At 37.7% G+C, this 13,632-nt stretch overlaps 1 protein-coding gene across 3 annotated transcripts in view; it reads right to left on the bottom strand.

Moving 5' to 3' along the window:
* The window catches only part of dhx38 (DEAH (Asp-Glu-Ala-His) box polypeptide 38), a 37,120-nt gene that overhangs the window by 5,299 nt on the left and 18,189 nt on the right, over nt 1-13,632 (bottom strand). For all 3 annotated transcript variants that reach the window (XM_051654442.1, XM_051654422.1, XM_051654432.1), the window contains 7 exons: nt 10,009-10,217; nt 8,996-9,150; nt 7,346-7,501; nt 6,362-6,496; nt 6,128-6,253; nt 4,031-4,126; nt 3,820-3,941 (listed from right to left, as the gene is read on the bottom strand). In XM_051654442.1, coding sequence (XP_051510402.1) covers nt 3,820-3,941; nt 4,031-4,126; nt 6,128-6,253; nt 6,362-6,496; nt 7,346-7,501; nt 8,996-9,150; nt 10,009-10,217 — 999 coding nt within the window. The remainder of the gene's footprint in view (nt 1-3,819; nt 3,942-4,030; nt 4,127-6,127; nt 6,254-6,361; nt 6,497-7,345; nt 7,502-8,995; nt 9,151-10,008; nt 10,218-13,632) is intronic.

Below are 13,632 nucleotides of genomic sequence, written 5' to 3'. Positions count from 1 at the left end.
TTGAACCCGGAATATTCTTTTAACTCTTAAATGGGTCAAAAATGACCTGAACATAACAAGAGTGTTGGAGATCAGACTTACGATTTTTCACCTGGCAGATGAAAAATAAAAAAAAAAGGGCAAAAAAAAGCCCAAAGACTTTGACGGAGGGATCAGAAATAGTAGTGATTTGGGGGTGGGCTCTTTTAACTTAAGCCAGTATTCAACTAACTTGCAAGCACTTAGCAACATGCTAAAAACCACTCAGAACACTTTGCAACTGCCCTGGCAAAAAAACAGAACCACCTAGTATCAGGGGAGCAAATTTTTCACAGGCAAGCACCACTCACATTTACTTCAAGAAATGTAAAAATCTAGTTTTTAACTATAGTTAAAAAACTTTGTCCTCTCTAAAGAGAACACAGCACTGTCCTGTGGGTGCTATATGGGTCATGTGAGGTCACACAAGCTCTGATCTCAGAATCAGAAGAATCAGAATCTCATCAGCAGATCAGACAGCGTCTTCCTATCAGCTCATTTAAAACCACATGCAGGCATCAGAACTCAGGAGGGAGGCCGGCACCTTAATTATCCATCTCCCCATCATGCAAATCAAAAGTCTAATCCCCGCTTTTAATGTGATTATTGTCAGGACGTCCATCACACAGACAGTCAGCCCAAGGCTTTGATACAGAGATAAAAGTCCTGATTAATTAATAAAGTGTTATTGCACAGAACATATCTCCCGCTTTTGTGGAGCTGACAGGTGTGTGTAAAATTAATTTCCCGGATAAGTCTGAAAATTAGCGTCTGTCTCTCTCTTCCCCGTCTGCGGTGGCATAATTTAAATTGCTACAGTAATGGAGGTCAGCCAGAAGTCAATATTATTTCTTTTTCTCAATTGTGGAGACGGGAGGTGAGAAAAAGCTCATCACAGAGAAGACAAGATGATGGTAAGTGAGGAAAGAGACGAGAAAGATGGAGGCAGTTTCAGACAGGGGAGCGAGAGAGGGGGATAATTGTCTTCCCAAAAATTGCGGCATTAGTATTTCAGCGTGGCAGCCTTTTGAAGAATTCTTTCTAAATAGGATGATTCAGATTTTGTAGAACACGAGCAGTCATTTTAAAAGAATATTCCGGGTTCAATACAAGTTAAGCTAAATCGACAGCATTTGTGGCATAATGTTGATTACCACAAAAATTAATTTCGACTAGTCCGTCCTTTTTACAATGAGGCACTTACAATAGAAGTTAATGGGGCCAATTTTTGGAGGGTTTAAAGGGGTCATGAAATGGAGAATAAAATTTTCTTTTATATTTAGACATATAAAAGGTAATTGTACTATAAAAGCATACTGTAAATTTCAGAACTCAAAACATCCTCCCCAGTCTAAAAAGAGCATTTATAGTTGCCACCCTGCTGAAATGTCTCATTCTGAAATCTGTGTTTGTGACGTCACGAGACACTGCTCATTTGTATTTACACATCCCACAACATGCGTCATTGCACCCTTGGCCCCGCCCACTGGCGCACAGTTCAAGTCAAGAGAGCAGGCCTTGTGTGGCTAACTATTCCTGAACACAAATGGGACCCATCTAGACTATTTTGAATTATTTTGTACATGAACATGAACTACACAGACTCTTTAACAGCTACCATGTTTTTCGCCACTTTTAAAAGACGCAGTGTCAAGTTACAACTCTGAAAGGAAGAAGCAATTTTCTTTCATTGAGCTGCTGCCTCTTGTTGTTTTTAGCACAAACGCTTAATGGACACATTCTTCTGCACAATTTTTAATTATTGGTGTATGTAAACATAGACTAGATGGACGTCTTTGACCGTTTTGATGTGTTTCCGGCGATGTGCACCTCAGTGTGCCGACAGCATGTGTCATTTCACCGTGCTTTGGACTATGTGTGTGTGTTTTATTCAGCTCATATCAGCATGGATTACTTGTGAACCAGACATAATGTGATTCAAGCTTTGCAAAGGAACTGTTACTGAAGAATGGGGCAGTTAAAAACACTTGGACCCAATCAAAAAAGTAAATAAACTGTTTAATTCATGAATATTTCAAATGTCATAATTGTTTGATAGTTTATGGTGCTGCTGCACTAGAGATGAATGGTTTAATATATTCGGATGCGATGTGTCGGATGTGTGTTGTGTGTAAACCCTGAAATTTAGTTTTATAATGTTGTGGAGCTTGTTCATTCTCTTCCGATTGAGTTTCAAATATTTCGAGGGGCTGCATGCTGTTAGCCAATCATAATCTAGGGTGTTTACATTGAAGTTTAAAGGAGGCGCTTAGGGCCAAAACTGAGTGTTTCAGAAAGAGGGCCAAAAACAGGGTGGAAATGTTTCATATATTAATAAATTATTACTATTTTGGTGCAAAAAAACTTTTATAACATTATCAGTGGACCTCTGGGAAGATAATAAAATTATACTTCATGACCCCTTTAAAAGGCAGAAATGTGAACCTTATAATTTCATAAAAGCACTAACATAAATTCTTCAGTGAAAACTCATGTATTATTTGAGCTGTGAAGTTGTTTAAATCGTCAACTTTCCAGTCATTTTAGGGTTTAACGTTATGTCGTCATGGCAACAAAGTTGTAAAATTGGATATAACTTTACACAGAAAAGATTAGTAAGTGATTTTATCACAATAAAATCATATTAACACGTATATTAAGTATTGGCCCCATTCAATTCCATTGAAAGTGCCTCACTGTAACCCAGATTTTGCTTTTTTTTTTTTTTAAAGGAGGGGCAAGTCAAAATAAATTTTTGTGATAATCAATATTATGCCACAAATGCTGTCGATTGAGCTTAACTTGTATTGAACCCAGAATATTCCTTTAAAGAGTGAGAAAGTGACTCCAGGTCTCAAGAGTAAGGATTGCCCTATCAGGCCAGTGCTCCATTGACACTACATTTTGTGTTTGTTACGAGGAGGAGGGTGGGGCCGGGCCGTGAGTGTGCATGCCCGGCCCCCAATCGGGCTAATCAGCCGAGGAGAGGGATAAAGACGAGCCGGATGCAGCAGTTCAAGAAAGAGAGAGAGAGCCACATGCAACTGCCATGCGTGTGTTTATGTTTGTTTCTTTTTGTTTAAGGTTCATTAAATATTACTTTGATGGTTCGTCTGGTTCCCGCCGCCTCCTTTCCCATTTTAACCCCCCCCGTAACATTGGTGCCGAAACCTGGGAAGGAGGAGGGATGCGCTGTCGTGGAGTTCTCGCCACTGCCATCCGCCCAAAGGAGCAGCTGCGGCTGGACAATTTTCTCTCACTGTCGCTCTGCCTCGCTCTTTCCCTTTCCCCTTTTTCCTCCCCTTGTCTCCCTCCCAGGTCTCGAGGAAGGCGGGGAAAGCCTGCTGGCAGGCACGGCCAGAAGTGTCGCTCTGTATTTGAGCCTTTCTTATTTCTTTGACAGTTTTGTGCAATAAGATGTTATAGGTATTTAGCCTATTTATTTGTTAAATATCCGTTAGTTACCATATCCCTTTGAAATGCATCCGATCGAGGTCACGTGAACATAACGCAGCCTAATTATACATGGGTTCCTTAACACTGACTATTTGACTTGTAGGTAACATACAACTAGTCAATTATGAAAATGTTAATGAATAATTTCATGAAAAATATAAATATTGGCACACATAAAGTTGCATTGCTAAAACAATAAATTTTTTGTGTGTGGTGGGGCCAGTGAAAATGTTGGCGGGGCAAGTAAAAATTCAGAACTTCTGACCCAACCAGGCCAGCAGAAAAAAGTCCTTATTGTTGAGCCCTGAGAGATGGCTGTATTTGTCAGGGCAGTGGCTGACGTACCTGACGCTGCCAAGATTGCTCTTCTTCTCCTGCTCTTCTTTCCGTGCCCTGATCTGATCTTGAGCCAGTGACATCTCCTCCTCCATATTGGATATTTCCTCCTTGGCTCTCCGTCGGTTCTCCTGAAAGAGGGACCAAAAAAAGTGAGTCAGAACAAGAGACAGAACCTTGGAGATATTTATGTGTATATTTAGAGGAGGATGTTATTTACCTGTCTGCTCTTGTTTGCATGTTTGATACTGTAGAACATTGGCCCCAGCTCTGCCAGCCACTCGCCGTCAACTGCTGTTACACACTGCATGTACTCCTGAAATACATGCACATACATTTCAATGAATCACTATTCACTAGGGGTAAGAAATATATTGAATCTTCTCAATATATTCAATATTATTTTTTTAATGATATCGTGGTGATTTGAAGTTTCCTAAAGACTGTCATTAGCCTTGTGAAAATTAGACTAATAAGACTAGTAGATATTCTTATTAGGGCAGTCAATCGATTAGAATTTGTTAATCTAATTAATTACATGATATGCTGATTAACTAATTGAATTAAGCAAAATGAATCATATATGTAAATATTTGCAGAGAAGGCCCCCCAAATAACAATAATTCAATATATAATAATTAAATAATTATACATATATATATATATATATATATATATATATATATATATATATATATATATATATACACACACACACACACACACACAGTCTAATAATTCAGACTATTAAAATGCATTACATTATTGTGATAGATGAGTAAAGCATTGATAAGACAATACAAAAAGGGCTTTAGAATGCAATATATTGTTTATTTCCATATTATTGAACATAAGTCTATCATTGGTTTTGTACATGATTTTTTGTTATATGATTAATTGCACTGAATTAATGAGTTCAATCAACAGTCCTAATTCTGATAATAATGCTAGGTTTGTGTTTTTTCCTTGTTTCATGACTATTGTGTCAGAGAGCTCTCATTTAACCCTTTAATGTCTGAAGGTGCTTTTAAAGATTTGCTGTTTCAGTGGCATGCCCAAAATTAAAAGATGTATAATTCTAAAAAAAAAAAGTGTAAATTGTTTGGTATCATTTTAAAGAAAACAAATGATATAGACTATGATAAATTATGAGACAATCAGCCTAAGAAACAAAGAAAACTTGAGCCAAAAATTTACTTTTTTTCTTATTTGACAGTATATATCGCAGGGTGTAAATAAGATAGCTCCAAAAAAACTGATTTTTTTTTTTTTTCATTCATGCCACCTGTAACTTAGTAAAATGTTGTGTTGATATGACAAAGCAATCGAAAGTTGTAGCTTCACAAAAATTATTTATCCTTGTGTCCAAAAATGTCTCCAAGTGTCCAAAAGCCTCTCCAAACAAATAAAACATAATAATTGTACATGCAAATGTCCAAACTCTCCAAAGCATGCAGGCATGAATAACGCTATCATTGAGTCTGTGTCATGTACTTGGCACCAACTCCTGGTGGACATATGTAATTAGAGTGAATGATCCTCTCTGCCCATATTTGGATGACTTTCACCTCTGGTTGCAGTGATCTAAATCCTAACACTGGACAACATACTACATCATTTCTGATGAAGTCATCTGATCCAGTAAAGCTAAAGTGTTTTTAGCCAGATAGCACATTATGTGCTGTGTGCACATTGTACTTTGTGTGAATTATCTAATGATCTATGCATCTGATTATGTTGTGTGTGGGCTCATTTTAATAGGAATCCCCTCCTCTATGTAATGTTATGTGATATTTTAATTGATATTTTATTTGAAGTTATAAGTGAAAATGCAGCTTAGAAGCAACACCTGATTACATGTAGCATGTATGTCAAAGACATGTACTTAGCTATTACTCATTATATTTATGACTGAGTAAATCAAATAGGATGGTTGTATTCTTTTGAGCTTTTCAACAACATATGACACATGGCTATTTGATCAGTTTTATATTTTAACTGATTATAATAATATGTACAGTGCAAAATTATTAATAAATTATCAAAACGGAACACTTCTGATTTGTCTGCAAATTTCAAAGCACTTGCTCAGTTTTGGTCATAATGCCTACATGCACTGTACAGCTTCTAAGCTTTAAAACGATACCTATTTTGTGTTGGCCAAGACTGCAGTATTAATAATTTAATAATTAGTTTTTTTCTCGGCGGGCCTGCCTTAAAGGGTTAAATCTCAGTAGCAAAAATGTTGCGAGTTGTAAAGTTTGATTCATTTCAGTATATCAGTTGTTTCAAACTGTCCGTTTTAGGGAGAAAGTACCTTTGTGGTCATGACCAGCTCATGGTAGATGATGTAGTCCGGGGTGTACCCCATCCCAAACAGAGAACTGGTAGGGTGCAGATGACAGGGCATCCCTGTTCTTACATTTACATACTCCCCTATTCCCTATACACACAAACACAGGTCAGAAAGAGACTTAACACATTGCTTTTTACAAATCTTGACAATGTAGCACTAAAATCAATGTTCTTCTGCCAGTTTCGGACTTTATACCTTTAATTTAGCAGCCTGGTGGAAGTATGCAGCACAGATGCACTTCCTGATCACATCCCAGTCTGAGCCGCTGGAGACCAGGTTCATTTTCTGCTGCACCATGATGTCTTTGAGCTGAGCCCGCACCTCACGCACCTGTGATGCACCCAAACAATTAGTCAGTACAACCTCTATTAAAGCAGAAAACATACTTTAAGAAAATGAGCAAAGAAACAAGTAAGTTTGACACAAATAAGAACAATTAAAAAATTTCTGAAAATTACAAAGCAGACAATAAAACCATTAACTGACATCAAAAGTGCTTCATGTGTACGTACAATAGTTTGATTAAATATTTTTTGAGTAAATGCGATTGCTAACGTGGACATGCCGTCCATGGTTGCTGAACTACTGTGTGTACTGTTATTTCCTTCTTCCTAATATATGAACAATTTCTTCATGTGCAAATAAATTACAAAAATTTGATGACTAAACAGAAATCTGAAGAAACATTTACAATACAATATAATTTTTTAGTTTTGAGTGAAATTGAGTAAATATAGTGCTAAATAAGAGTTTATTATATATATTTTTTAGCAATTTTATGTTTGTTATTTACTATATTAAATTGTGTGACATATCGGCATTGTATCGGCCACCCTGCTCTCTGGATATCGGCATCGACCATTGAAAAACCCATATCGGTCGACCACTAGCGTGGATTGTTTGTTGTTTGTAAACTTTTGTAAAGTTTTAAATGTAATGTCGATTTTGCAAGGAGATTATTATTGGCAGCAGCACACTCACAGCCCATAAGCATGTGCTTTTACTGCAAAAAGGGCCTTTACATAGATGTCTGTAAGGTACAAAGGGCCTGTTTAATTCTAAGGGTCAGAGAGTTTGTTTTTGAACCAAAACATCTTGCCTAAAATGTGAAAAAATTAATGATATGCCCCTTTTAAGAAATTAATTTGTAGTTCAATGTGACAGCTCAGGCTGACATACCTTGCGCATGGCTTTGGTGTGGATGAAGTGATCGTTACACCAGATGCTGGAGTAATTGTTGTTCTTCCACTGCAGGTAAACGTTGAGGTAGGTCAGGTGATCACTCTCAGGCACTGAGAACTTCTCTCTCACCTGGTCACTCTCCTCCTCTCGACCCTGTACAAGAGCAGCAGATTAAACCAAAAAACAGCACCAACATGCACAGCTATACAAGATTTAGAAGTCAAGATTTCCTAGGATAATGAAAACTTCAGTAGCAAAAATACTGCTAGAGTTGGAAAGTTTGATTCATTTGCATGAATTAGTTGAACACTGATTCAATGTTTCGGCAGCATCATTTAAAGAATGTTCATAGATAACTCTACATGACATTTTATATGCTTTAAAATGTTTTAGTACAAATATGTAGGTAATTATTTTACATCTGTTTTAGGGATTTCCCGATACTGTATCGATACTATTTGATATAAATGATGGTTCTTCCGATCAATAAAATAAAAATAATAATAATAATAATAATAATAAAAACCTTCTAAGCCAGTTCAGAGCAAATACATAAATACTGATATATACATATATTAGTGCTGTCGGAATTAACGCGTTAATCGGATGCAATTAATTAAAAACGTTTAAACCAGCATGAACACTTGTTGGGAGGGCGGAAGGTGTGTATTTTATATATATATATATATATTACACACACACACACACAAATACTGGCAGCCAAATGTTTGGAATAATGTATAGATTTTGCTGTTTCGGAAGGAAACAGCAAAATCTTTGTGTTTGTGTTTTGTTTTTGAGATGCCACAGTATGCAATAGACTGGCATGTCTTGAGGTCAATATTAGGTCAAAAATGGCAAAAAAGAAACAGCTTTCTCTAGAAACTCATCAGCCAATCATTGTTTTGAGGAATGAAGACTATACAATGCTTGAAATTGCCAAAAATTTCATACAAAGGTGTACACTACAGTCTTCAAAAACAAAGGACAACTGGCTCTAACAAGGACAGAAAGAGACGTGAAAATTCCAGGAGATCAGCAGTTACAGAAATACAATTATGCAATGCAATTATCTATCAGCCAATCATGTGGCAGCAGTGCAATGCATAAAATCATGCAGATATGGGTCAGGAGCTTCAGTTAATGTTCACATCAACCATCAGAATGGGGAACAAAATTTGATCTCAGTGATTTGGACCATAGCATGATTGTTGGTGCCAGACGGGCTGGTTTGAGTATTTGTATAACTGCTGATCTCCTGGGATTTTCACGCACAACAGTCTCTAGAATTTACTCAGAATAGTGCCAAAAACAAAAAACATCCAGTGAGCGGCAGTTCTGTGGACGGAAATGCCTTGTTAATGAGTGAGGTCAACAGAGAATGGCCAGACTGTTTCAAACTGACAAAGTCTACGGTAACTCAGATAACTGTCCTGTACAATTGTGGTGAGAAGAATAGCATCTCAGAATGCTGTTCTGAGATGCGGGTTGGCGATGTTTTGGAGGCATGAGGGGGACCTACACAATAATAGGCTGGTGGTTTTAATGTTGTGGCTGATCGGTGTATACAATATCATCAAAAGGCTGTAAAATATCAAGATATAATTTTTTCTCTGCATCACCCAGCCCTATGAACCTATTTGGTACCTTTGGTCTGTAGAAGATGGATGGCACCGACAGCATGGAGACAATGATGAGGATGTCAGCACTACAACCCATGTCACATGACACAATCAGCATTTTAGACAGAGCTGGATCCAGAGGAAACTCCACCATGAGCCGCCCAGTTGGTGTCAGAGCACCTGAGACAGAAACGAGAGAAGAGAGCATCCTCAAATACAGGAAAAAGTCAAACAGGATTAGAAAGCACCTCTTTCCAAAAGTGCTGACAGTGGGAAAATCATTACACTTCAAGTTTAAGATTACATTTTTAGCAGCTTAGATGTCAAAGTTTACATGATGGACTAAGAAGATTAGTGTGAGAGTGCAGTGAATAGCAGAGCAGATACTCTGGGCAGGTAAACCTTAATCAGAAATAATCTGCTGTTAACACGGGACGGGAGCTAGAAGGAAAAGTGCTCCACATGGTCAAATCCCCTCAAACCCCTGAGAGATATGCAGGAAATGAGATTGAGATTTCTTTCTGGTCACACAATAAAAGCTTTTACTTTAGTTGCTACTGCTGAAATTGGAGTAAGAACTTCAGTAAGACCTTAATACTTCACTGCAGCACCTCCAAAAAAATTCACAAGCTTAAATCTACTCTGCTAGAATTAAAGTTACCTTTAAAAGAGTTTTCCCTATCAGTTGTTAGCTTTAAACATCCATAACATTCAAACATATCAAAACACTAGCAGGTTAATTTACCATGACCCAATGCAACATATAATATTGAACTCCCAAACACAAAACTGTTCTTGTATACTTAAGGGATAGTTTACCCAAAAATTAAAATTCTGTCGTTATTTACTTACACTCACCAAATAATTTCCAAACTGCAGCTTTTTTCACGGTATGGAAAAAATTCAATGACAGTGAATGGTGATCGAGACTTTGGTTCCACCAAAGAAAGAAAGTCAGGTCTTGAACAACATATAAATAGTTGAGCAAATAATGAGAAAAATCGCTATAAATGTGAGATTGGGGCTGAGGCTTCTCACCTGTGTTGTCCAGAGCTCCCAGAATCCACAGCTGGTACATGGAGTTGAGCATGTTGTCTTCAGGTGGAGGGTCCATGAAGTGGAAGAGCAGAAGTTCTTGCACTCCCAGAGACTTCAGCAGCAGCACAACATTGGCCAGGTTGGTGCGCTGGATCTCCGGAATAGTGGTGGTCAGCATTTCATTTTTGAAGGCACTTTGAGTGTATAACCTGAAGCGAACAGACACAGAGGAGAGAAAGGTGAGCTCATTTTGCAGAAATTAAAAAGGCGCAGAGTGATAAAAGTGGCAAGCAATAAATCACTTTTTAAGTTTTTGTCCAAACCAGCCACAACTTTGACAAGTGACCAAACATTTGGATTTCTACTTCTGTTGTATCTCACTTGGAAGACCTGCCCGCAGTGAAATCTTATTGGTGCAAAATCACACTCCAAATAATTGTATAGAAAACATTACAAGGATGGTTTACCCAAAAGTGAAAATTCTCTCATCATTTACTCACCAATAAATCTTAAAATTTACAATAAATCTCCACTTTCACTTTCTTCTTTTTTTATTTTGGTGATTCACATTCTTTATGTATACCACCACCTACTGGGCAGGAAGGAAAATTAAAAGTAAAAAAGGACTTAAATATTGATCTGTTTCTCACCCACACCTATCATATCACTTCTGAAGATATGGATTTAACCACTGGAGTCTTATGGATTACTTTTATGCTGCATTTATGTGCATTTTGTACTTTCAAATTTCTGGCCACCATTCTCTTGCATTGTATGGACCTAGAGAGGTGAGATATTCTTCTAAAAATCTTTGTGTTCAGCAGAAAAAATCATGCACATCTGGGATGGCATGAGTGTGAGTAAATGATGAGAGAATTTTCATTTTTGGGTGAACTATCCCTTTAAATATGTTTTGATTAACTCTGATTTTGGCACATCACTGCAGTATTTCTCTTTCAGTGTGGACAGGCTAGTTATTTGACACTGTTCATTTGCTGTGACATGCCTGGGTAGGACACAGTATAATGGGCTAGTCAAACTAGATTTTATGTTCCATTCATATGCAAACATATGCATATACATTTTATATGTCGCTGTGTAGTAAAATTCAAATTTGGTGTACTCCGACCTGTGAATTTGTATAGCAAATAGAAGACTGACCAATGGAAGACCTAAAAGTCACAGATTTAACACTTGGTTGAAAATAAAATATAAAAATAAAACAATAAAATAAAATAATAAAACTCTTGTTTTGGTGGTTTTGCACCATCCTGTTCCATATAATACAAATTTAAAGGATAAAAACTTAATTTTATCTTAAACTTTATGCTAATTTAAGCTAATTCTTAATCTAAAGAGAAAATGCATGGAGGTCTGTCAAAGTCAACATGAAACGGCATTCGCAACCCATTTTTCTTCTGTGAAGTAATGTATTTCGGAGTAAAAAAGTATATTAAATGAAACAAAAATCAAGGGCGGGACTTGATTTCATCCATAGGGGAATACATGGAAAGTGAACACTGGCAGATGATTTTAGGGTAAGGGTGAAAAATAATAGGGCTTCGTGAAGTCAGCCGAAAGGAAAGCGATTTCAGAGGCAGAGCAAGTGATTACATCTTGATGAAAGATTATGAAGACAAACATTTTCTCTTTGGAATAACATGCACACATGAATTGTGCACAATAAGACCAGACACAAGTATTTAAAAAGTAAATAGGGTCCATTTTGATTTCATGTTGACTTTAAGAGAGTAATGTTATAAAATAAAGAAAGCTAGGCCAGATATACAGGAAGGAAGCACGTGTAATGCAAAAGGTCCACAAAAAAAGCTTCCATTTACAAGCCCTTTACCTCCATCCGAGAGAAGCCCACAACAATGAGCCGTTTCCAAACTACTTCTGAGCATCTTCAAATATCACAGCTCTCCTTGCTGCTCCACAGAGACAGATCTGAGAGAACAGCAGATTTCTGCAGCTATTCAACTAAATGGATAATCCTTCTGAAGAAGACGTGAAGAGGGAACTCTGGAAAGCTCTGTAGTACAGTGCATGCATTTATGCATATCAGCAGAGTCCTACTGGCTCTTCTGAAGGTGCAGCAAACACAGGCTGGAATGCCTTTGAGTTATGGATTCAACATACAAGCCACTCACACACTGCCACAGTATAAAGCATCTGACTAAACAGAATTGATTCTTGATGCATGCAACTAATCCAGCATGTGCCACAATTCTTTTATGAGCTGCCAGAAACAGTCACTGGGAGACAAAACCCTTGTATGTGTTTTCCTTTGTGTACCAGGAAAACAGCAGGACAGAGTGTCACTGCATCTTTCAGGGTGTGCAGATTTCAAGGTGGTCACAGTCAAAAAGCCCAGAGGAGACTTTGTGTCACATTCTCAGAGGTGTAAACAAAAATTAAACTGCATGAAAACCTTTAGAGATTACCATCCTGTCTGCCTCCTGTAGTCACTCTGCCTTTACCGCTAGATGCTTTTAAAAAAAAAAATGCGACTGGCAAAAAGATACCGTAATAAAGAGCAGAATGCAGATCTGACTGAATCTCAGTGATGTGCAAAGATGAACACAATACTCGTACATAATCTATCTCCATTAGCACACAGAGACCAGATGAATACTAATGCCTGAGGGGCCGTATACACAACTTTTGCGTCAGTTTACAACTGTAAGTTTCAGAACTCAGAACATCCTCCTTGATACAAAAAGAGCATTTATTTAAACCAAGCTGCAAAATTGCCTCATTTGAATTTTCCCTACTTTGTGACATCACATAGATGAATACATCAGCACATGACTGCCTCCACAGCAGGACATCAATGCCTACTTTTACATCATCACCCCCATGGCCTGCCCACTGGCGCTCAGAAAGGTGAAGATGAGAGAACAAGACGGGCCTACAATTCATCTCTTCCAAAAGGGGACTTACTTTGACCGTTATCATGCATCTCACGCCACTTTTTAAATCCGCAATGTCAAGTTATAACTCTTAAAAGAAGACCTCCATTCTGCCTCTTGCTGTTTGAATCCTGGATGCATTTAGCACCCATCTGCATAATTTATAATTGCTGGTCAATTTTCGGTGATGTGTGCCACATTTTAAGAGCGGTGCAAGCTCATCTTTCAAAAACACGGCTTTTCTGCTCCATTCCATTGCTGCCACAGGCTGGAAGAACCACGTCTCATCCAGAGTAAACAGACGGTGAAAGATGTGAGATGTCGTGCCTGTGAAGGCAAGCATCTCTGCTTTGGCCTCTGTTGAAGCATCCCAACATCAGGAAATAGTGACTGAAGTTTAACTGATTAAATTCCTGATTGCATCAGTGCAGGATGATATGTCTGAACATCATGTTTCACCGTGGATTGTATTATGTGTGTTCAGAAAATTGTATAGTGGTTTGTATGTGTGTTCGGCTTATTTCAACATGTATTATGTGTTTTCAGCTCATATCAGAGGGGATTGCTTGTGAACAAGTCACAATATGATTCTAACTTTGCAAAGGAAGTTCAGGAACTGTTATTGAAAGAGGGGGCAGTTAAAAACACTATTGGAACCGGCCAAAAAAACATAAGTAACCAATTCCATTTATGAATGTTTCATATGTCA

This window comes from Myxocyprinus asiaticus, chromosome 2 (genome assembly GCF_019703515.2).
Source record: "Myxocyprinus asiaticus isolate MX2 ecotype Aquarium Trade chromosome 2, UBuf_Myxa_2, whole genome shotgun sequence".
NCBI lineage: Eukaryota > Metazoa > Chordata > Actinopteri > Cypriniformes > Catostomidae > Myxocyprinus > Myxocyprinus asiaticus.
Note: the sequence above shows the minus strand (reverse complement) of the source record. Positions and strands in the feature narration are given on the sequence as shown.